A 27,415-nucleotide genomic window follows, 5' to 3' on the forward strand; every position below is an offset into this window, starting at 1 on the left:
ACTAGGAAAAGACAGCACTTACCATACCATATCCAAAATCTAAAATGATATATCATCTCATACCACTATAACAATTGTAGGAGCCACATTAAAGTTTTTTATGTTTTACGCGAGTTACTTTTAGATGTTCTATTTTAGTGACTTTTTTTTTTTTTTGAGATAGACAGAGAGAGAGAGAGAGAGAGAGAGAGAGAGAGAGAGAGAGAGAGAGAGAGAGAGAGAGAGAGAGAAGCCGCTGCCTCATCCAGGACTCCACCATGCACATAGATGACACCTGACAGTGGAGCCACTTGACCCTTTGTGAGTTATAAATCCATTAACATAACTTTCTTGTGGGGCTAACAAGTCACCTTGCACTTTTTCAACGTGCTTAAATATGAGTCATGTTTCAGAAAAGCGCCCCTTTATGCTTGTTAAGCTAACTGCTTGTTAATGAGAGTTAAGAATAATCTAATATGGCAGCTGTGTCAGCTGTTTCAGCTGTTTATCTTGCCACAAATCTTAAACTTCTTCCAGATACTGAGTTTATTGTGACTTTGCTGTTGTAAACATTGTTGTTCCTACCAACAGTCACAGTAGTAATTTCTTGGTTTTATCACATTTTTAGATGTGTAGCCTGTATTTCTAGTTTGCACTTGCTCTCCAATGCATAGCCTAATAATAAACCAGTGTTTTATTGCTTGTTAAGAATTGCTGCTGCATGTCTTCCAAACCTCAGTATTATGATAATGTAAATAAACTCATGATGACAATAATTTGTTGACACAAAATAAATGGCAATTGCCTATCACACAGCTACACAGGATACACAGCTGCCTAGTTAGTTAGCTTTCTGTAAGTACTTTGTTTATTAATTTGACATTAATTAATCTACATATTGTGTTATTAAGGCCTGATAAATAATTTGGCAAACACTGAGTGTGCGCACCTACTGCCCTTTTCGGATTTTGAGCCCCTGCCTCTCTATAATCATGTGCATGTCCCTGGGTGTGAGGGGTGCTTCACCATGTCAGAGGCCTGCATGAATGGGCCCTCGACAGATGTTAACCTCCACCTCTGGATATGGCGACAAGCGAGAAAGAATACATGATATCTGGTTCTTCCTCACAAGACCACTATCTTGTCAACTTAAATATATGTCAGTCTTTTGTTTTTATGATATAACAATATTATCAATAAGATGTCCTTTCATGACTGGGTTGTGCAACAGGCATATGTCTTAAGTTCCTTTATAATGATGAATCTTACGTTTTTTCTTTGCAGTACAAGTCACTGTCATCTCTAGAGTCTTTTCAAATTCATGTTCTGAATCATGCTGGCAAGTTGTTTGCCTTTTCTCCTCCAGTGTATGAAGCAAGCAGCCTCTTCTTTGCACTCGACCATACTCACCACTACCACCAGCCAGTGCATGTCAGCCAGGGTTCAATAAGTTCATGAGAGAATGATGCCACTACTAACATGACCATTGAAGACCCCACAGTAAAATAAACCAATAAACAATATAGAATTCAGAGCTACAAATCATGCCCCGTAATGGCTCTACCACCAGTACCATTTTCTGTTGGTGACATGCCACTCTGATTTAATTTAACGGAATTTCATCTGCCTGATTTCTCTTTTCTGCCAATATGATGAACATGCTTATACTTAATAGATTTCTGTGCATGTGTTGAATTAACATACATGTTCATTCCATTACAGTGGGAACAACTTTTGAGAAACTTAAAAAGTAAAAACATAAAACATGCATTTTTTTTTTACCCACCAAGACTGGAAGACATGACACAAGAGACAATTTAAGTTCTTTAAATATTTTGTATTCTGATCATTTTAACCTTATTGACAGAAAGTATTAATAGCATAAGAAATCTCACAGAATACAGCTATGAACAATTAAATAAATACAGTTTGCATTAACAAGAAAATTGAAAGTGTATTGTTATGACATATATATCATGTATACCATAACCCTTGATTACGCTTCAGGCATTGGTTCATTGTTGGGGTGTGCAGTCCACTAGTTGCATGTGTTCCTTTATTTGTTCCCTTTACAGTATGCTCTCTGTGGAAGTGTTTTTTGCCATGCTATGTTATGCTGCTATGCTATCAAGTGAACTTAAAGCGTAACTACAAAGTGTTTTAAATTATTTTAAATGTAAAAAGAAAACCCAGCATATTTAATGGTCTTTTGAAAGACTAACAAAAGCGGGCAAACATTAATCGTGCAATGATGCTTTTATTTTATTTATTTTAAATAAAATTTATTTTATTTATTTTATATTGTGTCTTTCTGTCCAGCTCAAGAGCCTCAGCGTTCACTGGCACAAATGTGTTTGGTTCGACAGCCATATTAATACACTGTCATCAATGTGTTCAGTCAGTCCAAAGTTAAATGTGCATGGTTATTCAAAACCATACAACACTTTTTGTGTTTGTGCAACAGAGTAAATAACAATGTACTTGGGTTACATGGTTTCTGTGGGGGTCATCCAATTAAATTAAAAGTTGTGAAAGACTTTTTGAAATAACCAATAGTATATACAGCTTCTGAAACTGTGTATAAAACAGTATATAAATGATATATATCCTAGCAGAATCTAACCCAGTAGAATAATTGTTGTTGTTAATAATTTATTAAATTAGTGTAACATAGGCTAACATAAGCAGCATTAAAGTGATCCATGGATTAAAAGATCTGAAGGAAGTGTTGTTTGTCGTTCCTGCAATTGTAGTTACAGCTGTTGTTGTTGCAGCAGTTGTCATTGCAGCAGTTGTTGTAACAATTGTAGTTACAGCTGTTGTCGCAGCAGTTGTAGTTGCAGGAACAGGACCCGCTGTAAAAACATTTTTCAAGGAATAGGTTATTAACTAAAAAAGTACTTGTTCCTGAACTAAAATAATTTATTTTATCCTTGATTGCGGTCAAACTGACAACAGTGAGCACCAGTATAACAGACTTCTACAGCTTAACAGTTTACTTACATATTAATGCAACTGAAGAGGCGCCAAAGGTCACATTGAAGGTGTTTGAATCATTTGCAGCATCAACTAAGGTTTGAGCAACAGCAGTATTCATTGGGAGTGCTGAACTGGGGACAGACTGATTGAACACAACTGAAAACTCTACCACAGTTCCATCCACTCGTGTTTGTTGAGCTGGAGCAGCCCTGAAATGTGAAACAAAATGGGACAAAAGTCAACAATGATATGAGACGATTCTATATATGCATATTTGTAATGTAGATGACACTATCAGCATCAAAACATACACATTTTAAGACCACAGAGATGCATATGAAGTCTTAAGCCACTGCTAAAAATGTTTTTACCTGAATTGTCTCACAATGCACTGGTCAAAGTCTGAACCAAATCTTGCTCGATATATTTGATTACACTGCAGAAAGACAACAAGATTCATAAAACATGATTAGCCATCAAGCACAATATGTTTCAAACGGAATTTTAAAAAATGCAATTTTCACAGAAATACATTTTTAATTATTATTAATTAATAAAATAAATGGAAAATGCAATAACTTTAAAGTTACTCACACGAGCTGTAACTTTTCCTGAAAGCTCTCTGAATCGAGGGCTCGTGCGATTTAGCAACTCATCTGTAAAGACCTCATTTTGCAAGGTTGCTGAAATGACATAGGTAACAGGGTCAGGTGTTGAGGTTGCTGCAGCTGTGGTTGTTGTTGTTTGGACGGCTGTGGTTGTAGTTGGAGCAGCGGTGGTTGTTGGAGCTGCAGTCGATGATATTGGGGCAGCTGTCGTTGTTGTTGGAGCAGCTGTGGTTATTGTTGTCAGAGCAGCTGTGGTTGTAGTTGGAGCAGCTGTAGTTGTTGTTGGGGAAGCTGTAGTTGTTGTAGGGGCAGCTGTGGTTGTTGTAGTTGCAGCAATTGTCATTGCAGCAGTTGGAGTTACAGCTGTTGTTGTTGCAGCAGTTGTCATTCCAGCTGTTGTTGAAGCAATTGTATTTACAGCTGTTGTTGTTGCAGCAGTTGTAGGGTCAGGAACAGGACCCGCTGTAAAAACATTTTTTAAGGAACAGGTTAAAAACTCATAAAGTACTTGTGCCTGAACCAGAAGTATTGATTTTATCCTGGATTGCCATCAAACTGACATCACTGAGTATACCAGTATAGCAAACTTATATGCCTTAACGGTTTACTTACCTACTAATGCAACTGAAGAGGCACCAAAGGTCACATTGAAGGTGTTTGAATCATTTGCAGCATCAACTAAGGTTTGAGCAACAGCAGTATTCATTGGGAGTGCTGAATTGGGGATAGACCGATTGAACACAACTGAAAACTCTACCACAGTTCCATCCACTCGTGTTTGTTGAGCTGGAGCAGCCCTGAAACGTGAAACAAAATAGGACAAAAGTCAAACAATGATATGAGATGATGAAAGTGTAATTTGGAATGTAGGTGACCAAATCAGAAGATAAATATTTTAAGACCATAGAGGTGCATACAGAGTCTTAGACCACGGCTAAAAATATTTTTACCTGAACTGTCTCACAATGCACTGGTCGAAGTCAGAACCAAATCTTGCTCGATATATTTGATTACACTGCAGAAAGACAAGATTTAAAAAGCAAGGTTAACTGTGAAGCATGATACGCTTCAAAAGGGATTTAAAATAAACAGCACTTTTCACTGAAATATGTTCTTAATGAATGATAAACATCTTAGATTTCAGCTAGATACTGTCAACATAATTACAACAGTATAGACAAAATGAATGGAATATGCAACAATTTCAAGAATTACTCACACGGCCTGTAGCCATTTGTGAAAGTGCTTGAAATCGAGGGCTGGTGCGATTTAGCAACTCATCTGTAAAGATCTCATTTTGCAAGGTTGCTGATATGACATAGGTAAGAGGGTCAGGTGTTGACGTTGCTGCAGCTGTGGTTGTGGTTGTTGGTGCAGCTGTATTTGTTGGGGCAGCAGTAGTTGTAGTTGTTGGGGTAGCTGTAGTTGTCATTGGAGCAGCTGTGGTTGTTGTAGTTGGGGTAGCTGTAGTTGTTGTTGTTGGAGCAGCTGTGGTTGTTGTAGTTGGGGCAGCTGTGGTTGTTCTTGTTGGAGCCGCTGTGGTTGTTGTAGTTGGGGCAGCTGTTGTTGTTGTAGTTGGGGCAGCTGTGGTTGTTGTAGTTGGAGCCGCTGTGGTTGTTGTAGTTGGGGCAGCTGTGGTTGTTGTAGTTGGGGCAGCTGTGGTTGTTGTAGTTGGAGCCGCTGTGGTTGTTGTAGTTGGGGGAGCTGTGGTTGTTGTAGTTGGGGCAGCTGTGGTTGTTGTAGTTGGAGCCGCTGTGGTTGTTGTAGTTGGGGCAGCTGTGGTTGTTGTAATTGGGGCAGCTGTGGTTGTTGTAGTTGGGGCAGCTGTGGTTGTTGTTGTTGGAGCAGCTGTGGTTGTTGTAGTCGGAGCCGTTGTGGTTGTTGTAGTTGGAGCCACTGTGGTTGTTGTAGTCGGAGCCGTTGTGGTTGTTGTAGTTAGAGCCACTGTGGTTGTTGTAGTTGGGGCAGCTGTGGTTGTTGTAGTTGGGGCAGCTGTGGTTGTTGTAGTTGGAGCTTCTGTGGTTGTTGTAGTTGGAGCCGCTGTGGTTGTTGTAGTCGGAGCCACTGTGCTTGTTGTAGTTGGAGCCGCTGTGGTTGTTGTAGTTGGAGCAGCTGTGGTTGTTGTTGTTGGATCCGCTGTGGTTGTTGTAGTTGGAGCCATTGTGGTTGTTGTGGTTGGAGCAGCTGTGGTTGTTGTAGTCGGAGCTGCTGTGGTTGTTGTAGTTGGAGCCGCTGTGGTTGTTGTAGTTGGGGCAGCTGTGGTTGTTGTAGTTGGGGCAGCTGTGGTTGTTGTTGTTGGAGCAGCTGTGGTTGTTGTAGTTGGGGCAGCTGTGGTTGTTGTTGTTGGAGCAGCTGTGGTTGTTGTAGTTGGGGCAGTTGTGGTTGTTGTAGTTGGGGCAGCTGTGGTTGTTGTTGTTGGGGAAGCTGTGGTTGTTGTTGTTGGAGCTGCTGTAGTTGTTGTAGTTGGGGCAGCTGTTGTTGTTGTAGTTGGGGCAGCTGTGGTTGTTGTTGTTGGGGCAGCTGTTGTTGTTGTAGTTGGGGCAGCTGTCGTTGTTGTTGGAGCCGCTGTGGTTGTTGTAGTTGGAGCCATTGTGGTTGTTGTGGTTGGAGCTGCTGTGGTTGTTGTAGTCGGAGCCGCTGTGGTTGTTGTAGTTGGGGCAGCTGTGGTTGTTGTTGTTGGGGCAGCTGTTGTTGTTGTAGTTGGGGCAGCTGTCGTTGTTGTTGGAGCCGCTGTGGTTGTTGTAGTTGGAGCCATTGTGGTTGTTGTGGTTGGAGCTGCTGTGGTTGTTGTAGTCGGAGCCGCTGTGGTTGTTGTAGTTGGGGCAGCTGTGGTTGTTGTTGTTGGAGCAGCTGTGGTTGTTGTAGTTGGAGCCGCTGTGGTTGTTGTAGTTGGGGCAGTTGTGGTTGTTGTAGTTGGGGCAGCTGTGGTTGTTGTTGTTGGAGCCGCTGTGGTTGTTGTAGTTGGGGCAGCTGTTGTTGTTGTAGTTGGGGCAGCTGTGGTTGTTGTTGTTGGAGCAGCTGTGGTTGTTGTAGTTGGAGCCATTGTGGTTGTTGTAGTTGGAGCAGCTGTGGTTGTTGTCGTTGGGGCTGCTGTGGTTGTTGTAGTTGGAGCAGCTGTGGTTGTTGTCGTTGGGGCCGCTGTGGTTGTTGTAGTCGGAGCCGCTGTGGTTGTTGTAGTTGGAGCCGCTGTGGTTGTTGTTGTTGGAGCTGCTGTGGTTGTTGTTGTCGGAGCCGCTGTGGTTGTTGTTGTTGGAGCTGCTGTGGTTGTTGTAGTTGGAGCCGCTGTGGTTGTTGTAGTTGGGGCAGCTGTAGTTGTTGTAGTTGGGGCAGCTGTGGTTGTTGTTGTTGGAGCCGCTGTGGTTGTTGTAGTTGGGGCAGTTGTGGTTGTTGTAGTTGGAGCCGCTGTGGTTGTTGTAGTTGGGGCAGTTGTCGTTGTTGTAGTTGGGGCAGCTGTGGTTGTTGTAGTTGGGGCAGCTGTGGTTGTTGTTGTTGGAGCAGCTGTGGTTGTTGTAGTTGGGGCAGTTGTGGTTGTTGTAGTTGGGGCAGCTGTGGTTGTTGTTGTTGGGGAAGCTGTGGTTGTTGTTGTTGGAGCTGCTGTAGTTGTTGTAGTTGGGGCAGCTGTTGTTGTTGTAGTTGGGGCAGCTGTGGTTGTTGTTGTTGGGGCAGCTGTTGTTGTTGTAGTTGGGGCAGGTGTCGTTGTTGTTGGAGCCGCTGTGGTTGTTGTAGTTGGAGCCATTGTGGTTGTTGTGGTTGGAGCTGCTGTGGTTGTTGTAGTCGGAGCCGCTGTGGTTGTTGTAGTTGGGGCAGCTGTGGTTGTTGTTGTTGGGGCAGCTGTTGTTGTTGTAGTTGGGGCAGCTGTCGTTGTTGTTGGAGCCGCTGTGGTTGTTGTAGTTGGAGCCATTGTGGTTGTTGTGGTTGGAGCAGCTGTGGTTGTTGTAGTCGGAGCCGCTGTGGTTGTTGTAGTTGGGGCAGCTGTGGTTGTTGTTGTTGGAGCAGCTGTGGTTGTTGTAGTTGGAGCCGCTGTGGTTGTTGTAGTTGGGGCAGTTGTGGTTGTTGTAGTTGGGGCAGCTGTGGTTGTTGTTGTTGGAGCCGCTGTGGTTGTTGTAGTTGGGGCAGCTGTTGTTGTTGTAGTTGGGGCAGCTGTGGTTGTTGTTGTTGGAGCAGCTGTGGTTGTTGTAGTTGGAGCAGCTGTGGTTGTTGTCGTTGGGGCCGCTGTGGTTGTTGTAGTCGGAGCCGCTGTGGTTGTTGTAGTTGGAGCCGCTGTGGTTGTTGTTGTTGGAGCTGCTGTGGTTGTTGTTGTCGGAGCCGCTGTGGTTGTTGTTGTTGGAGCTGCTGTGGTTGTTGTAGTTGGAGCCGCTGTGGTTGTTGTAGTTGGGGCAGCTGTAGTTGTTGTAGTTGGGGCAGCTGTGGTTGTTGTTGTTGGAGCCGCTGTGGTTGTTGTAGTTGGGGCAGTTGTGGTTGTTGTAGTTGGAGCCGCTGTGGTTGTTGTAGTTGGGGCAGTTGTCGTTGTTGTAGTTGGGGCAGCTGTGGTTGTTGTTGTTGGGGAAGCTGTGGTTGTTGTTGTTGGAGCCGCTGTAGTTGTTGTAGTTGGGGCAGCTGTTGTTGTTGTAGTTGGAGCCGCTGTGGTTGTTGTAGTTGGGGCAGCTGTTGTTGTTGTAGTTGGGGCAGCTGTGGTTGTTGTTGTTGGAGCAGCTGTGGTTGTTGTAGTTGGAGCCATTGTGGTTGTTGTGGTTGGAGCCGCTGTGGTTGTTGTAGTCGGAGCCGCTGTGGTTGTTGTAGTTGGAGCTGCTGTGGTTGTTGTTGTTGGAGCAGCTGTGGTTGTTGTAGTTGGGGCAGCTGTGGTTGTTGTTGTTGGAGCAGCTGTGGTTGTTGTAGTTGGAGCCACTGTGGTTGTTGTAGTTGGGGCAGCTGTGGTTGTTGTTGTTGGAGCAGCTGTGGTAGTTGTAGTTGGTGCAGCTGTGGTTGTTGTCGTTGGGGCCGCTGTGGTTGTTGTAGTTGGAGCCGCTGTGGTTGTTGTAGTTGGAGCCGCTGTGGTTGTTGTAGTTGGAGCCGCTGTGGTTGTTGTAGTTGGAGCCGCTGTGGTTGTTGTAGTTGGGCCCGCTGTGGTTGTTGTAGTTGGAGCCGCCGTGGTTGTTGTAGTTGGAGCCGCTGTGGTTGTTGTAGTTGGGCCCGCTGTGGTTGTTGTAGTTGGAGCCGCTGTGGTTGTTGTAGTTGGAGCAGCTGTGGTTGTTGTCGTTGGGGCCGTTGTCGTTGTTGTAGTTGGAGCCGCTGTGGTTGTTGTAGTTGGAGCCGCTGTGGTTGTTGTAGTTGGAGCTGCTGTGGTTGTTGTTGTTGGAGCAGCTGTGGTTGTTGTAGTTGGGGGAGCTGTGGTTGTTGTTGTTGGAGCAGCTGTGGTTGTTGTAGTTGGAGCCGCTGTGGTTGTTGTAGTTGGGGCAGCTGTAGTTGTTGTTGTTGGAGCTGCTGTGGTTGTTGTAGTTGGAGCCGCTGTGGTTGTTGTAGTTGGGGCAGCTGTGGTTGTTGTTGTTGGAACCGCTGTGGTTGTTGTAGTTGGAGCCATTGTGGTTGTTGTTGTTGGAGCTGCTGTGGTTGTTGTTGTTGGAGCAGCTGTGGTAGTTGTAGTTGGTGCAGCTGTGGTTGTTGTTGTTGGAGCCGCTGTGGTTGTTGTTGTTGGAGCCGCTGTGGTTGTTGTAGTTGGGGCAGCTGTCGTTGTTGTTGTTGGAGGTGCTGTGGTTGTTGTAGTTGGGGCAGCTGTGGTTGTTGTAGTTGGAGTCGCTGTTGTCGTTGTTGTCGGAGTTGCTGTCGTTGTTGTCGTTGGGGGTGCTGTGGTTGTTGTTGTTGGAGCCGCTGTGGTTGTTGTAGTTGGAGCAGCTGTGGTTGTTGTAGTTGGAGCAGCTGTGGTTGTTGTCGTTGGAGCCGCTGTGGTTGTTGTAGTTGGAGCTGCTGTGGTTGTTGTACTTGGAGCAGCTGTGGTTGTTGTAGTTGGGGCAGCTGTAGTTGTTGTTGTTGGAGCTGCTGTGGTTGTTGTAGTTGGAGCCGCTGTGGTTGTTGTAGTTGGGGCCGCTGTGGTTGTTGTAGTTGGGGCAGCTGTGGTTGTTGTTGTTGGAACCGCTGTGGTTGTTGTAGTTGGAGCCATTGTGGTTGTTGTTGTTGGAGCTGCTGTGGTTGTTGTTGTTGGAGCAGCTGTGGTAGTTGTAGTTGGGGCAGCTGTGGTTGTTGTTGTTGGAGCCGCTGTGGTTGTTGTAGTTGGAGCCATTGTGGTTGTTGTTGTTGGAGCTGCTGTGGTTGTTGTTGTTGGAGCAGCTGTGGTAGTTGTAGTTGGTGCAGCTGTGGTTGTTGTTGTTGGAGCCGCTGTGGTTGTTGTTGTTGGAGCCGCTGTGGTTGTTGTAGTTGGGGCAGCTGTGGTTGTTGTTGTTGGAGCAGCTGTGGTTGTTGTAGTTGGAGCCGCTGTGGTTGTTGTAGTTGGGGCAGCTGTAGTTGTTGTTGTTGGAGCTGCTGTGGTTGTTGTAGTTGGAGCCGCTGTGGTTGTTGTAGTTGGGGCAGCTGTGGTTGTTGTTGTTGGAACCGCTGTGGTTGTTGTAGTTGGAGCCATTGTGGTTGTTGTTGTTGGAGCTGCTGTGGTTGTTGTTGTTGGAGCAGCTGTGGTAGTTGTAGTTGGTGCAGCTGTGGTTGTTGTTGTTGGAGCCGCTGTGGTTGTTGTTGTTGGAGCCGCTGTGGTTGTTGTAGTTGGGGCAGCTGTCGTTGTTGTTGTTGGAGGTGCTGTGGTTGTTGTAGTTGGGGCAGCTGTGGTTGTTGTAGTTGGAGTCGCTGTTGTTGTTGTAGTTGGGGCAGCTGTAGTTGTTGTTGTTGGAGCTGCTGTGGTTGTTGTAGTTGGAGCCATTGTGGTTGTTGTTGTTGGAGCTGCTGTGGTTGTTGTTGTTGGAGCAGCTGTGGTAGTTGTAGTTGGTGCAGCTGTGGTTGTTGTTGTTGGAGCCGCTGTGGTTGTTGTTGTTGGAGCCGCTGTGGTTGTTGTAGTTGGGGCAGCTGTGGTTGTTGTAGTTGGAGTCGCTGTTGTCGTTGTTGTCGGAGTTGCTGTCGTTGTTGTCGTTGGGGGTGCTGTGGTTGTTGTTGTTGGAGCCGCTGTGGTTGTTGTAGTTGGAGCAGCTGTGGTTGTTGTCGTTGGGGCCGCTGTGGTTGTTGTAGTTGGAGCAGCTGTGGTTGTTGTCGTTGGGGCCGCTTTGGTTGTTGTAGTTGGAGCCGCTGTGGTTGTTGTAGTTGGAGCAGCTGTGGTTGTTGTCGTTGGGGCCGCTGTGGTTGTTGTAGTTGGAGCCGCTGTGGTTGTTGTAGTTGGAGCCGCTGTGGTTGTTGTAGTTGGAGCTGCTGTGGTTGTTGTACTTGGAGCAGCTGCTGTTGTTGTAGTTGGGGCAGCTGTAGTTGTTGTTGTTGGAACCGCTGTGGTTGTTGTAGTTGGAGCCGCTGTGGTTGTTGTAGTTGGAGCTGCTGTGGTTGTTGTTATTGGAGCAGCTGTGGTTGTTGTAGTTGGGGCCGCTGTGGTTGTTGTTGTTGGAGCAGCTGTGGTTGTTGTAGTTGGAGCCGCTGTGGTTGTTGTAGTTGGGGCAGCTGTAGTTGTTGTTGTTGGAGCTGCTGTGGTTGTTGTAGTTGGAGCCGCTGTGGTTGTTGTAGTTGGGGCAGCTGTGGTAGTTGTAGTTGGGGCAGCTGTGGTTGTTGTTGTTGGAGCCACTGTGGTTGTTGTAGTTGGGGCCGCTGTGGTTGTTGTAGTTGGGGCAGCTGTCATTGTTGTTGTTGGAGGTGCTGTGGTTGTTGTAGTTGGGGCAGCTGTGGTTGTTGTAGTTGGAGTCGCTGTGGTTGTTGTTGTCGGAGTTGCTGTCGTTGTTGTCGTTGGGGGTGCTGTGGATGTTGTTGTTGGAGCCGCTGTGGTTGTTGTAGTTGGAGCAGCTGTGGTTGTTGTACTTGGGGCAGCTGTGGTTGTTGTAGTTGGAGCTGCTGTGGTTGTTGTCGTTGGGGCCGCTGTGGTTGTTGTAGTTGGAGCCACTGTGGTTGTTGTAGTTGGGCCCGCTGTGGTTGTTGTAGTTGGAGCCACTGTGGTTGTTGTAGTTGGAGCAGCTGTGGTTGTTGTACTTGGGGCAGCTGTGGTTGTTGTAGTTGGAGCTGCTGTGGTTGTTGTCGTTGGGGCCGCTGTGGTTGTTGTAGTTGGAGCCGCTGTGGTTGTTGTAGTTGGAGCTGCTGTGGTTGTTGTACTTGGAGCAGCTGTGGTTGTTGTAGTTGGGGCAGCTGTGGTTGTTGTTGTTGGAACCGCTGTGGTTGTTGTAGTTGGAGCTGCTGTGGTTGTTGTAGTTGGAGCCGCTGTGGTTGTTGTAGTTGGAGCTGCTGTGGTTGTTGTTGTTGGAGCAGCTGTCGTTGTTGTTGTTGGAGCTGCTGTCGTTGTTGTCGTTGGGGCCGCTGTGGTTGTTGTAGTCGGAGCCGCTGTGGTTGTTGTAGTTGGAGCTGCTGTGGTTGTTGTAGTTGGAGCCGCTATAGTTGCAACTATGACATAGAAGTTAAACTAATTTTTGTCTTTGAGCAGCCACATTATAGATCACCTCTTTAGTATGTTGGTCAGTCAGTCTCATGGTCAGGTGGTCTTTCAGTCGCATCGTCGTTCAGTCCCCAAATTTTCCCCACTCTGGCCAGCCACAGTTTTGGCTGTCTGAGGCTGATATTTGGCCTGAGTGATCAGTGATAAATAATATCTTTTCAACATAGTTTTCCTCCACAGAAATGTTACAAATGCTGTAAAATGTCTCACAGAAATATTGTAAATCATACATGAGGCTAGCCAGAGAACAATAAGTGGAGGGCGTGAGAATGCATAAACACATGCATTTATTTGTATTGTGTGGTTGACTAGACACTTGTCAGGTTATTCAGTAGTCTAACTAACTCAGCCATAGATTTCATATGATTTAATCAAGCGTGGTTATAAACACAAAGAATAAAGTTAGAATAAATCTGAGGTATTTAAGTTTGACCAGGCCACAACCTACCTTTTATCTCATCATACTGGTAGTGATCTCAGGTTGATACTAGATTCTAATGTGTCTTTGCATAAGAAATACTTGATGAGGTGCAGGACAACATTCTACCTTTAAGTCATGTCATTCCCTATACCTTTTATTGTACTTATTTTGCATCAAGATACTGTGAAGGCAATTGAAGTAATATCACTCAGCTTACCTGTTAGAATCAAGAAAATTGTTGTGATCCGTGCCACACCCATCTTGTCTTCCTTCTATAAATAAATGAGCCAACAATGCAGAGATTTACTGCACCTGTCACCATGTTGAAACCTTTTGTACAACAATGACTAGCCCATAGAATCATTGCTTTCACTGTCATGTAAATGATGGAATCAAGCGTGTTCTCTTCTTCTATTGTAAAAGAATAATTTTACCAATCTAAATGTAATAGTAATATTTTTTTCTCTGTATTTCTGTTCCTTTTCTGTTTTTAATGAAACAAGCTTTTATTCTGAGAAAAACTGAATTCATTCTTGCAGCCTTCATCTAAAGGTAAATTTAACATGGTTACATCATATCATTTTATTGATCATGATACTTTTAAACATCATTAAGAGTTCTTGTCTCCATTAGGTTTTATCCAGATAAGAGTTGACAGAATAGACACATCTACATGCACTACATCAGCAAGCACAGTACTGCAACAGGCATGTGCACTGAGTGTGGAGGACTGCTGTTTAACCACTCTCATCACTCAATCTGTACAACTGTTCACAAACATAAAGCTGACTGAAATGCCTTTGAGCAAATAACAGAACACCTCCTTAGGAGTAGGCTGAACCTGAACTATAAATCTATAATCGAGGTCAGAGACAGATCCCTTCAAAAGTCAGTAATGATCACATTCTTATTATTTATATATGACCAACTGAATTCGTGAACTTAATTAGTCTGATATTAATATGATGATGCATTTGTAACTGAAACAGAACATAATTACCATGTTGAGAAACAAATGCTACATGTGCAGTTATGATGGTCGAAAAACCAAATCAGAATTGCTGAAAAAATCAGAGGTGCGCTATGTATTTTAGTAAAACAAATCAGACTGAGAAAGTTAATAGTCAAAACATTAATAAAGTAACAATACAAACTCCGAAAAAGTTATTTGACAGATTTCCACATAAACTAACTGCCCTTGAGTGGAATGAGTGAGTCCCTAAAACACTGTTTTATCTAATAAAGATATCAGCTTGGATTCCGACTAAAATACAGTGAAACAGTATTAGATTGTGTTGTCCTTTGATGAGAGTTTGTTTATTTAGTTTATTCAGTCAAGAAAAAACACTTAATGAAGATTTTCTCTCATCCTCAAAACTACATATTCCACCTTTAACTTCATGTGACCTTCACTTATCACCACTTTACTGTGAAATAATGTGAGAATGAAATAAAAATGTTGTTAGAAAATAGTCCAGCTTTAAAACTAAATGCACAAACAGCAAGCAGACCTATACAAAAGTGTAGATATAGACTTAAAAATGTACTTACCCAAAATTTAAATACAAGATGAAAAATTGTAAATTCAGAGAAATTCAAGATGTTCAGACCAATTCACACCTTTAAGATTTTATGCCTTTCACCAAAGTGACACTACACATCTATGGAGGCATTTATATATCTCCACTGACTAAAGGCTAGTGACGTGACTCATACGTCATGCATTTTGCTGAAATGCTTTGACACCCTTCACCAATGAGTATACTTAATCAAGCTTGTCATTTTCTTGGCTCAGTACAATGACATACTCCCATCTATTCTTCTGTGAAAACGGCAGGTACATTCCACCAATGTGAATGTTGGGTTCAACAAGTGTGAAAAGTAATGCTACACAAATACAATTTTAGTCCAATAAAGTTCGGGAAGGGGAGACACCCAAGACAAGATGAATAAAATGAAATTATTATGGACCATTCTATGGAACAACACTGGAGTGAATCTGTACAGTAGAGAGCACATACAATATATGTAGGCATTAAAATAAAAGCATTGTGGTTTTATTTAAGAATTTTTATCCAGATAACAACACACCTATGATCTATTAACATGATCCATGTAGAAATCTGCATCTTTAATAAATAAAGCTTTTGGCTTCCATGACGTCTCAGGCTACGTGGTTTATCCCTGTGTTGTTTTTGCAGTTCACTTCCTGCAGTTATTGTTAGCCACCAATTGCTTGCTTTCATAAGCCAGACTGAACTGGCAATAATCATATGACTCATAATTATAACCATAGCAATGATGTAGCAGATTTGGAACACAAGCCACAATATACTTGCTTGCAAATATATTGTGGCTTGTGTATATACATTTGCTTGCAAATATATTGTGGCTTGTGTTCCAAATCTCCTACATCATTGCTATATTTGCAAGCAAACATATTGTGGCCACCTGCTCAACATGCATTGTGTGATATTGCCATATTTTTTTCCAACCCTATGACTTCTGAGATGAGCTCCATCAGTACTGTGGTACAACTTTGTGCTACAGATATCTGAGAGCAGAAATTTGTATGTTCTTTATATGAATCATTTGTTCAGGGCTTGACAATTGATTCTATTTTTTTTGTAAGTAAGTTGCTTCATACAAAACATCTGTTAAATGCCCTAAATGTAAATGTAAATATGTTAATGAAAGTTCTTAGGACATCCAGTTTCAGAGTTGTTAGGGCCACTTGACACAGGCAAGTCTACATTCATCAATTATTTGACTCTATATTATTTGACTCTATCTATCTCAGTCAGTTTTCTCTTGAAGTCTGTCATGATAGTTACACTTGACCTATGTGCTGTGAAATGGAAGTTATGACTATATTGACATATGGCATTGCAGTGAATAATTTCAAGTGGGAAACATGATCATCTTAGTCAAAAGAAATGTTGTGACACCTTAGTTATGACCTATTTTGGTATACTCCCTTTGTATTTCCTGTGAAACAAGTTGCTGTTGCATTCTGACAGAGTGATCCTGCTCACCTATCCTCAGTGCCGCTGGTAGCCATTTTGATGCCCTAAGCATATTTCCTTTATGATGCCCCACCCTGAGAAAAAAATGTTTGTTTTTGCCAGTTTAACTTTCTATTACCAAACATATAACTCAATACCAATAACACAACAGCAGCATCACAATGTAACACCTAAGAACAATAAAATGAAAAAGGAAAATCGACTTTGTAAACACAGCACACAGAACAGGTCACACAGGTCTCTACATTGTCACCTGCTGATGGACTCTCAGTGACAGGACAGCGGCTCCCCCCCTTCTCTCTCTCCCATCCCCCCTCTCCCCCTCTCTCTTTCTCTTTCTCTCTCTTTCTCTCTCTCTCTCTCAGAGTTGAGCCACAGCAGACAGAGAAGTGCCTTCATGATGCCCCACCCTGAGAAAACTTTGAAAAAAAAAAAGTTTTTGCCAGTTTAACTTTCTATTACCAAACACATAACTCAATACCAATAACACAATAGCAGCATCAAAATGTAACAGCTAAGAATGACAAAGTGAAAAAGGAAAATCAACTTTGTAAACACAGCACACAGAACAGGTCACACAGGTCTCTACATTGTCACCTGCTGATGGACTCTCAGTGACAGGACTTGTGCTTTCAGAGGTGGTGGTTCTCTGCTGTGTGTCTGTCCCTAAACTGCTGGTTGAGGGTGGTTGATCAAGGCTTGGTACTGTTGTGGAGTCTACAGAACTGCTGGCCGACTGGGGTTGATGTGTGCCTGAACTGTCTGTCGATGGTTGCTCATCATCTGTTTCTTCCTCTTGGCCACGTGTTCCTCCTTGTACTTATCTCAGCACTGACCCTGCATTAATTTAGAAATATGAAGAAAAAGGATCAACATAGAAAGTTACAAAACATTCAAACAAAGAATCTTATACCGAAAACAATTATAAACATTTCAAACTGAAAGCAGCTCTCCCCCTTTATTACTTATTTATCAGCTATTTGATGAATCTAATCTAATCTAATATAAAAAGCATAATAGAATGAGTTGCAATATTGCACACAATTAAACAATAAAGTTTGTTTTATATCATTCATATTTACATTTTATATTTATATCTTACCTACAGGAAGAAGAGCATAATGATACACCTTACATAATACTACATTTCTGAATCTTAAACATTATTTTACCATTTGATTGAATACAACATAAATATGGTTACGAGAGCATTTTGTTTACTACTATGATTTTTTTATTAGGCTATTTTTGGTGTCCCCTCAGAACTTAGTGCCCTACACACAGCGTGTGGTGCGCGTGATGGGAGCAGCAGCGCTGTCTACATCTGTGCTAAATAAAGTGATGAAATCTCTGGACCTTGTCGATATCTGGAGAATTCAACATCCCACAGAGAAAGAGTATTCTTTTTTCACGTTTAGAGCACTTTCGAGGATTGATTACTTTCTGACCCCAAACTAACATCTGCGATTCGCTCATCAAAATACCACAATATCCTAATCTCAGACCACAGCCCGGTTACCATAGGCATCAATGATGAATGGAAGAGGCCCCATTACAACTGGCGGTTCAATGCAAACTTGCTTAACAATGTAGCATTCTTTCAAAAATTTTCAGCATTTATCGAGGATTACATTGCTTTCAATGACACAGGGGATATGACAGACTCAACTTGTGGGAAGCCTTTAAGGTAGTTATAAGATGATTTGTAATATCATATGAAGCCGCACAAAAAAGGCAGAGAAGAACTAGATCAACAACTCCCTTTGCTTTAAAAATGGTTTAGAGAGGCTCCACTTTCACCTACACCTAAGGAGATTGTAAACTTAAAGTATGAGTATGGGTGCATTCTTTCTAAGCAAGTTAGTACTCTGCTCCTGAAAGTGAGGCATAAGCAGTTTGAACTAGGTGAGAAACCTGGCATTCTTCTTGCGGGTCAGCTGAGGGGCAGCAAGTAATCAGGGCTATGCATAAAATCAAACCCTCTTTAAGCTCTATAACTACTGATCCTACTAAAATAAATGTCAGATTCATGAAATACTATGAGGAATTATATGCCTCCCAAAGTCCTGCACAAGAGGCAAATGCCGTACATTTTTTTGCATTCTCTTCCTCTCCCTAAACTTGACTTGAAGGCGTAAAATGAGCTTCATGTTGAAATAACTCTACGGGAGGTCCTCACAGCAATAAAAGAATTCCAAGGCAAGGCAGATGGCCCTGATGGCTTTTGTATAGAGTTTTAAAAGACCTTCGCAGACAAAGTTGCTCCTTTACTACTAAGAATGTTTAAAGAGTCACAAGTAACAAAAAATTACCAGTATCGTTATATGCTGCAAACATTTCTTTAATCCTGAAGAAAGATGAGGAGACATCATACCGACCCATAGCCCTTCTTGTCTGCAACCTCAAAGTGTTCACTAAAATCTTAGCAAATAGCCTGAATAAGCATTTGTCTACCATAATACATCCTGATCAGGTTGGTATTATTCCCAGGAGAATTTCTTTTTTTAATGTTCGTAGACTACTGGATATTGTATATATAAACAAGACAACAGGTCAAAACCTGCAGTCATCGCACTTGATGCACAGAAGGCATTTGACCAAGTGGAATGAAAGTACATGCTGTTAACCTTGGAGGAATTTGGCCTGGGTGAGACTTTCGGCTCATGGGTGGAGATGCTCTTCTTACTAACTCTAAAAGATCTCCCCCCTTCAGTCTGTTCCGTAGTTGTCGACAGGGCTACCCTCTATATGTAAAGAACCCCTGGCTATTAGCATCAGAAATAACCCGGAAATTGTCCTTACACACTTAGCAAAAATGAATCATCACAGATTTCAAATCATTTCAAAGATTTCCAATTTGAAACGACATTATGAAACGAAGTATAGGAATTTTGAAGAGACATTTCCTCAAAATTCAGAGGTAAGAACAACAAAAATTAATGCAAGCAGGATTCTTGTCACATCTATGACACAACAACAAAAAGCAACAGAGTGCTCACTTTGAGTGGTGTGGATTTTGGGTAAGCACAAGAAGTCATGAGTTATTGAAAAAAATCTTTGTGGCCCTCTGGGCAGCCATTCCCGAGCCCCCACCTACTAGCAGAATGCATACCCTGAAGAGATGACAGACACAACCCCAGCATAGGTAGCTATAGAGCAGGACATTGATGGCACTTCTCTTCCAGTGCTTCTCCATGCAGCAAGAAAACCTCTTGGATAATTTAAAAGGATTGGTTTTCTAGTCAAAAACTCACTAAAGGTTTGGTATTAAATGAAGAAAAAAACACTTCAGTTAACAAACACACAATTTTAACCCCCATTTGTCACTATCATGCATTTTCCCCTTCATGCTGTTTTTTCTGCCTGGAAGAGAAAAGGTCTTGTTACCATCAAGGATCTGTACTCTACTACCATCATCAGATTTTTTTTAGGTACCTACAAATCAGGAACTATGTTAGAGAGAACATTTAAAATTGTAAAACTTATAGTTCTTATTAACTTTACTGCTTACTGACGGCTGAACCTGAGGCTGAATTTTTGGCCTCTAAAGTTGTAAATGTGTATGCTGGTCGGTCTGCTCCATCTATCAAGCATCTGAGGGCAGCCTGGCGAAGTGAGATCGGAGTATAAATTTAGGAAAGTACATGGGCTAAATGTCTTCAAAGCATTCGCTCCTGCTCAATTAATTCAAGACATCAATTAATCCAGTACAAGGTCATACATAAACTCAAATTTTCTTGTGTTAAACTACACTCATTCTACCCTTCTTCATCACTGCTTAGTATTAAGTGCAAACAATCTGATGGAACACTGGCTCATATGTTTTAGTTTTGTACCAGACTCCATACATTTTGGTCAGAAATCTTTCATTGTTATTCCAATGTATACCAATATAGTCTTCCTCCCAACCAAGAAACGGCCATTCTGGTCTGGTCATCGCAGCCACAATCTCTGAGTCACTCCAGAGCTTTGTCAGTGGTCATTGCAAAGAAAGTAATTCTTAAGGTACGGAACAAAGAGCTCTCCCCATGTTTTGAAGCCTGTCTTACAAAGTTCTCCAGTACACTGCACATGGAAAAGATCCAGTATGCGTTATCAGGGAAAGCAAGTAGATTTAAACTGATATGGCAGCCCTTCCTTGACTACATCTCAATGCAGTGGGGAGCACCATGACACCTTAAAGACTTTTATATTTTAGTTGAACATTTGTCTATTATATAATTAAACACTGTAATTGTACAAATGGATGAACATAAAAAACTTATACTGAAGAGTACACCAACTGTTATATCTGTCTTGTCCCCTTGTCTGCTTGTTTTGCTCCTTGGGGTTTATTTGATTTCATTTATTTCATTTTTTATTTTATTCTCTTCTTGCCCCCCCTATAGGTGATAGGAGGGGTTTGATGAGGCATTTGTGTTTGTTTGTTGAGGCCTCAACGTCCTGTCTTTTCTCTGTAAAAGAAAAAGTTATTATTTTTATTTTTTTTTAATTAAAAGAAAAGTATCTGTGTTTAAATTCCTCTCTGGATAGCTGCAAATCCATGACATCAACATGATCCAGTACATCTCCTATTGTATCCTGTTTATAACATATCCTTTTATATTTTGCATACAACATCACACTGACAGAGATTAATTCTGGCATAACTTAAAAAAAATGTTCAAATGTGTAAAATCTGCTCTCATGCCTCATCACTTTGTGTCTGAAATGGCATGTAAACAACCCAGAGGGGCAGTAAGGGACTAGTGTTCACACTTCCAGTCACATTCCCACCTCCTCAAACACATTTATAGCCCTTCTCCTCTAGGTGGCAAAATGACATAATTAGCTGTGGAATCACAAGTCCAGCAAAGATACCAAAAAACATCGCCCCATCATTTTGATGCTTCTATTTATGCAGTGCAGCTTTTGCGCACCTTAATTCAACAGGTGTGTAGGAAAAGAGTGAAGGCCAACAAAATCAGGAAAAAGACCACCGCACACTGTCCACTTTACTTGCAATTAAGTTTAATGACAACAATGTTTAAGTATTTAGACTTTCATCAGGTTATCACAGAGAGCATTTTAACATGATTCACTTTAAAAAATGCTGACATTAGACAAGGACAAAGTCAAATTACATCTTAAGGATGTCAGTTGTTTCACACTTTTCCACCCCCTGAAAACCAAGTTCTTATCAAAATACTCAATTAAACTCATACTTGAAGACATGACTCACAATGAAGACATGAGGAAGTGTAAGATGTAGATGTCCAAATAACAACATGCAATAAATAATACATCACTACTGGCAGTACTAGCATGTTTTTTTTAAATGACGGACCTCCAACTGGCAATGTGAATTAATGATATCTCTGCTTCCCCTTAAAATGACTGTTTGACAAGGATCTAAACTGCATGTGGGCTACAGTGCTCTAAAGCTGAATGCATTTGAGCTGTTTCTACTGGAAGTGATGTCTTCTTTTAATTCATTATTTTGGTCAACATTTATTGATATTATCTCATGAAATCATTACTTAATCATATTATTTTGCATGTCATGTGACTGAATGAACAAATACATATTAAATAAAATGTGTTTATTATAACTTCATTATTGTTCATGATACAGGGTAGAGGTGGAAATGCTACAAAGGAAAGAAAATCTTTGTAGTGAAAGATAACAGCTTGTTTATGGTTCATTTCAAATCAGAGTTATAGTTGACATAGATACACTTTTACACAATTAGACAGTGAGTTATAAAACTAATAAAATCTTATCATTTGTAATGATATATCTGAGTTAGTTATTTGTCCCATGGAAAAACGTTGATGATGCAGTATCCAAGAAGCCTGATAAGCTGCTATACCACTATACTAGTTATCTTCAGTTATGGGACTTAACAGTATCATCTTGAAGGTGCAATATGAAAGAATTGGCCATTTGATGATGCAAGGTTGATCCAAGCAAATATGGGGCAGCATGCCAGAGTAACCACTGCTGCTTACTGTAGCTGCTGTCAGCTAGTTAACTCAATTAGCCATGCAGCTAGCATTCCAGACTTGGAGCTCAGAGCGGCATTACAAGAGAGGGCAGGCAGGGGTGAGCTGGTTCTACTGGTATTATTGGTAGACATCTCTGCAATACAATACAAACAGTATTTGTCTTTAACATAAAGTTACAACTGTTCTTTTTTTCTGTTCTTCTTTTGCAAATCAAAATTGTACTATATTGCACCTTTAAAGTATAAAGTAGTCTCAATGGAAACTGTTCCTCTTGACCCTACTGAGAACAACCTATTGTGATATTAAGAATGAGACAGGGATTGATTACCTGTACATATTCAGGGCCTTTATTGTAGACATCTTCACTATCATGTGATGCGCTTGTTTTTAGCCACTTTAGATGGTAATAACTCAGTACTATAGTATAGACAGTTTTCAATGTTTGTATCCCAATCATCATGGTGACGCAGTATTATTTAATCAAGTTGTACAAAAATACAGAAAAGCTTACAGAATACACTTGTGTATGATACATAAATATATATAAATAAGGAAAGTCACTGGATAATCATACAGAACATTGTAACAGCAGTGTATATTTCATGAATGCCATGATATTTGACATGACTGACTAGATCAGGGTTGCGAAATAAGTATAATATTGGCTGATTTTTTTTGATTGCACAACTCTTAAACAGCGTCTAACTGAATGCAGTGTAAATAATTTTGACATTCAAATCAATTCAAAGGTCTCACCTTCATGTTCAATTTGAATATATCTGGCTTTAAATTATGTCATTGTAACAAAATACATTCAAGTTTGATTATAATCATCATTGCAGTTATAGCTCTTTTTTGGGGGCCAGGTGCTTATAGTTGTGCCCCTCATTGATGGGCTTCCTGGGATGTCAGACAGAGAAACAATGAAAAGTTCTAGTAAAGGTCTCTGTTATCAAGGTTGAATAGACCTTTGTTGTCATTATGTGTGACCAACCAACTTTGAATTTCATGTCTGGAAGTTAATTCCAAGTCATATATAACAGTTGGGATCCTCAGAGGGCTTCTTCAATTCAGAATGGGAACAAAGTCCTTTTTCATACCAGTGATAGGAGTTACTTTTTGATGGGGTTTCACATAGACATCATCACTGACACTACTGCTGGCTTGACAGCATCCAGGACAGCAGCACAAGGAAGGATGCAGTGATGAGACTGAACTTGTGGCTCACTCCACTTGAAACTTCTGTGAATATTCAGAAAAAGAAACAAGAAATTGTTTTAACAAGCAGTTCTGTTATATTGTACACTTCTGATGAGGTAACATTCAGTACGTCTTACGTGTGCCATCCACAGAAATGGAGGTGGTGTCAATGTTGAAGGCTGTGATATTTGAGGCTGCGTCAATCAAAGTATTTGCAATCTGAGTGTTATTAGGAACAGATGTGGATGCAAATCCAAGGCCCAATTCGTTAATGATTGATCCATTCCTGCAAAAACAATGACCAAAGAATATGGTTGTATTCAAATGAAGTTATGACCAATACTCTGGAGATTCTGTGAATATAACAACAACAGAATTATTACCTGAATGAATTCACTGTGATGAGGCGGAATGAAGAATAGGCGGCTCGGTAGAATGGTTCAAGCTGCAGAAATATAAACAAACCATTTGTAAATACATGAATGTAATGCATATTACAAGCACTAACAGTCAAATATTGCAGAAAATCTGATGAAAAAAACTGCAGTTGCATATAGATTTATGGTGAACATAACAAATGTATTTGTATGTGTGTAATATAGAAGATGAATATGTGAATGAAAAATAAGATGGAATATGCAATAATACTGCGATATAATACATTACCAGCTACTTAAGATGCACACATTTTGTTCGGTTTTTGCTCAGAGAGAGACTTACATTTGTCTTTAACAGTGTGGCTCGAGCTATAAAAGCTGCAGATGATGAAATTCCCAAGTCGCTTGTATATGTCTCATCAGAGCGGAAAGTCAACTGCCTTGTCGTGACTGCCTCTGTAGTAGTTGCAGCAACTGTAGTTGTGGTTGCAGCAGCGGTGGTTGTAGTTACCGCACCGGTGGTTAAAGTCGCAGCACTGGTGGTTGTAGTTGGAGCAGCTGAGGTTGTAGTTGCAGCACCAGTGGTTGTAGTTGCAGCACCTGTAGTTGTAGTTGCAGCACTGGTAGTTGTAATTGCTGCACCAGTAGTTGCAGCACCAGTAGTTGTAGTTGCAGCACCTGTAGTTGTAGTTGCTGCACCAGTGGTTGTAGTTGCAGCACCAGTAGTTGTAGTTGCTGCACCAGTGGTTGTAGTTGCAGCACCTGTAGTTGTAGTTGCTGCACCAGTAGTTGTAGTTGCTGCACCAGTAGTTGTAGTTGCAGCACCTGTAGTTGTAGTTGCTGCACCAGTAGTTGTAGTTGCTGCACCAGTAGTTGTAGTTGCAGCACCAGTAGTTGTAGTTGCTGCACCAGTAGTTGTTGTTGCAGGAAGGGTAGTTGTTGTTACAACAGTTGCTATAAAAAGACACATGCAGGAAATTTGGATTAAAAAGACAACGGTAGCCAGGGGGTCTTTTTTGGAAGCATGTACATCACAAAATATAGTATAATTTCATATGAAAAGTCATACTGATGTTTGCTAAAATTTGTCAAATGGGGGACAAAAAATCTGATAGCAAGTAACCAGTAAAAGATATTGACAGCAAAAAAGGATCATTTATACCCTGTAAGTGTAGCATGACATAAGACTAGGAATAAAATCTTGTTAAATGTTTTGTTTCAACAAAATGAAAAATAAATCCAAATCACCACATACACACTCATGACACACACAGTAAAAGGATCAATGTCTGTAATTCTCAGCTTTTCTGAGCAGTAACAGCCACTGGAAAACATTTTAGGGGTACTGTTTACTTACAAACTACTGCGACAGAGCTGGCGTTGATAGTAAGGTTGAAGTTATTGCTGGAGTTAGTGAAAGCTTCTACCAAGGTTGTTGCAACAACTTCGGCTTGTGGGATTTGTCCTGATGATGCAGTATTGTTGAACTCAACATCCACCTCTGCCTCAGTATTGCTTGCTCTTGCTGTACCCACAGCTTCTCTGCCAAAACAAGTGCACATATCAAAATTATATCAACATTTTCCATGATGTGTTGTCGTTATTGATATAAAAATGGAAGATTGGTGAACACAATCCAGACAGTAGAGCACAGTCAGTTGAACTCGGAAATTTAAGATATTACCTAAACGCTATGACAATACAGCGGACAAAGAGCGAGCCAAATTTAGTTCTGTAGATGTCAGTGTACTGGGGAAAAGAAAGAGAACACAAGAATATATGGTAATCTCCAAATGGAATTAATAACGAAATCCATCTAGAAAAACAGTAAGATTGTTGTACTCACCACTGCAACAACTGTTATTGCGAGAGCCTTAAATTGTTCGCTGTTTGGATCACTTAGTTGTACAACATATGGTTGCACCACAACTGCCCGAATACGCACACTTGGTGCTGCTGGGGGTGCTGTGGTTGTTGTTGCTGGGCTAGCTGTTGTTGTTGTAGCTGGGGCAACTGGGATTGTAGTTGTTGGGGCAGCTGTGGTTGTAGTTACTGGAGCAGCTGTGGTTGTTGTTGTTGGGGCAGCTGTAGTTGTAGTTGTTGGGGCAGCTGTAGTTGTAGTTGCTGCAGCAGCTGTGGTTGTTGTTGTTGGAGCTCCTGTGATTGTAGTTGTTGGAGCAGCTGTGGTTGTAGTTACTGGTGCAGCTGTGGTTGTTGTTGTTGGGGCAGCTGTAGTTGTAGTTGTTGGAGCAGCTGTAGTTGTAGTTGCTGCAGCAGCTGTGGTTGTTGTTGTTGGAGCTCCTGTGATTGTCGTTGTTGGAGCAGCTGTGGTTGTAGTTACTGGTGCAGCTGTGGTTGTTGTTGTTGGGGCAGCTGTAGTTGTAGTTGTTGGAGCAGCTGTAGTTGTAGTTGCTGCAGCAGCTGTGGTTGTTGTTGTTGGAGCTCCTGTGATTGTAGTTGTTGGAGCAGCTGTAGTTGTAGTTGTTGGGGCAGCTGTGGTTGTAGTTGTTGGAGCAGCTGTAGTTGTAGTTGCTGCAGCAGCTGTGGTTGTTGTTGTTGGAGCAGCTGTGGTTGTTGTTGTTGGAGCTCCTGTGATTGTAGTTGTTGGAGCAGCTGTAGTTGTAGTTGTTGGAGCAGCTGTAGTTGTAGCTGCTGCAGCAGCTGTGGTTGTTGTTGTTGGAGCTCCTGTGATAGTAGTTGTTGGAGCAGCTGTAGTTGTAGTTGTTGGGGCAGCTGTGGTTGTAGTTGTTGGGACAGCTGTAGTTGTTGTTGTTGGAGCTGCTGTGGTTGTTGTTGCTGGAAGGGTAGTTGTTGTTACAACAGTTGCTATAAAAAGAAACATACAGGAAATTTGGATTAAAAAAGACCACAGTACCTAGAGGGTCTTTTTTGGAGGCAAGTACATCACAAAAAATAATGTGATTTTATATGAAAAGTCATACTGATGTTTGCTGTAATTTGTAAGATGGGAGGGAACAAATCTGATAGCAACTAACCAGTAAAGGTATTGACAGCAGAAAAGGATAATGTAAACCCTAAAATTAAGTGTGGCTTGACATGAGACTAGGATTAAAATCTAGTTGAATGTTTTGTTTCAACAAAATGCAAAAATAAATACAAGCACACACACAAGTAACCACATACACACTAATGACACAGTAAAAGGATCAATGTCTGTAATTCTATGTTTTTCTAAGCTCAGCGAACAGCGAATTGAAAACATTTTATGGGTACTGTTTACTTACGAACTACTGTGACAGAGTTGGTGTTGACAGTGAGGTTGAAGTTACTGCTGGAGTTAGTGAAAGCTTCTACCAAGGTTGTTGCAACAGCTGTGGCTTTTGGGATTTGTTCTGGTGATGCAGTATTGTTGAACTCAACATCCACCTCTGCCTCAGTATTGCTTGCTCTTGCTGTACTCAAAGCTTCTCTGCAAAGACAAGTACACATATTAAAATATCAGCACATTCCATGATATCTTGTCATTATTGACATAACAATAGAAGATACCAGACAGTAGAGCTATGACAGTAGAGTTGAACTCGAAAATTAAAGTTGTTACCTAAAGGCTATGACAATACAGCGGACAAAGAGCGAGCCAAATTTAGTTCTGTAGATGTCAGTGTACTGGGGAAAAGAAAGAGAACACAAAAATATATAGTAATCTCCGCATGGAAATAATGACAGAATCCAACTAGAAAAACAGTAGGATTGCTGTACTCACCACTGCAACAACTGTTACTGCGAGAGCCTTAAATTGTTCGCTGTTTGGATCACTTAGTTGTGCTACATATGGTTTCACCAAAATTGCCCCAATACGCACTCTTGGTGCTGCTGGGGCAGCTGTGGTTGTTGTAGTTGGGCTAGCTGTTGTTGTCGTTGTTGGGGCAGCTGTGGTTGTTGTTGCTGGAGCAGCTGTGGTTGTCGTTGTTGGAGCAGCTGTGGTGGTTGTTATTGGGGCAGCTGTGGTTGTAGTTGTTAGCGCAGCTGTGGTTGTAGTTGTTGGGGCAGCTGTGGTTGTCGTTGTTGGAACAGCTGTGGTTGTCGTTGTTGGAGCAGCTGTGGTGGTGGTTGTTGCTGCAGTGGTGGTTGTTGTTGGGGCAGCTGTGGTTGTCGTTGTTGGATCAACTGTGGTTGTTGTTGTTGGGGCAGCTGTGGTTGTCGTTGTTGGATCAACTGTGGTTGTTGTTGTTGGATCAACTGTGGTTGTAGTCGTTGGGGCAGCTGTGGTTGTCGTTGTTGGATCAACTGTGGTTGTTGTTGTT

At 41.8% G+C, this 27,415-nt stretch overlaps 1 protein-coding gene and 3 long non-coding RNA genes across 6 annotated transcripts; all 4 read right to left on the bottom strand.

The window, feature by feature from the left end:
- Positions 1-1,770: 1,770 nt before the first annotated feature.
- On the bottom strand, positions 1,771-14,198 carry LOC119026789 (integumentary mucin C.1-like). 2 transcript variants are annotated; one of them, XM_037111319.1, is made up of 8 exons: positions 14,111-14,198; positions 12,777-12,831; positions 4,517-4,581; positions 4,179-4,363; positions 3,553-4,028; positions 3,330-3,394; positions 2,983-3,167; positions 1,771-2,834 (listed from the first exon to the last, which is right to left on the bottom strand). In XM_037111319.1, the coding sequence occupies exons 4-8, from the start codon at positions 4,270-4,272 to the stop codon at positions 2,635-2,637; spliced, it is 1,020 nt and encodes a 339-aa protein (XP_036967214.1). In that variant the 5' UTR covers positions 4,273-4,363; positions 4,517-4,581; positions 12,777-12,831; positions 14,111-14,198; the 3' UTR covers positions 1,771-2,634. The 2 variants fall into 2 exon arrangements, with proteins under 2 accessions (XP_036967214.1, XP_036967212.1); XM_037111317.1 differs by lacking the exons at positions 12,777-12,831; positions 14,111-14,198 and adding an exon at positions 4,786-4,997.
- Positions 14,199-22,256: 8,058 nt separating this feature from the next.
- Positions 22,257-23,879, bottom strand: LOC119026679. 2 transcript variants are annotated; one of them, XR_005077207.1, is made up of 5 exons: positions 23,850-23,879; positions 23,494-23,750; positions 23,157-23,218; positions 22,911-23,059; positions 22,257-22,815 (listed from the first exon to the last, which is right to left on the bottom strand). It is a non-coding gene; the product is annotated as an uncharacterized LOC119026679 (long non-coding RNA). The 2 variants fall into 2 exon arrangements; XR_005077206.1 differs by lacking the exon at positions 23,850-23,879 and having other exon boundaries at positions 23,494-23,799.
- A 132-nt stretch (positions 23,880-24,011) lies between these two features.
- Positions 24,012-25,250, bottom strand: LOC119026680. The gene is made up of 4 exons (XR_005077208.1): positions 24,997-25,250; positions 24,835-24,899; positions 24,508-24,692; positions 24,012-24,104 (listed from the first exon to the last, which is right to left on the bottom strand). It is a non-coding gene; the product is annotated as an uncharacterized LOC119026680 (long non-coding RNA).
- Positions 25,251-25,889: 639 nt separating this feature from the next.
- Positions 25,890-27,056, bottom strand: LOC119027478. The gene is made up of 4 exons (XR_005077387.1): positions 26,875-27,056; positions 26,713-26,777; positions 26,396-26,580; positions 25,890-25,976 (listed from the first exon to the last, which is right to left on the bottom strand). It is a non-coding gene; the product is annotated as an uncharacterized LOC119027478 (long non-coding RNA).
- Between the last annotated feature and the right edge of the window lie 359 nt (positions 27,057-27,415).

This window comes from Acanthopagrus latus, chromosome 10 (genome assembly GCF_904848185.1).
Source record: "Acanthopagrus latus isolate v.2019 chromosome 10, fAcaLat1.1, whole genome shotgun sequence".
NCBI classification, from domain to species: Eukaryota; Metazoa; Chordata; class Actinopteri; order Spariformes; family Sparidae; genus Acanthopagrus; species Acanthopagrus latus.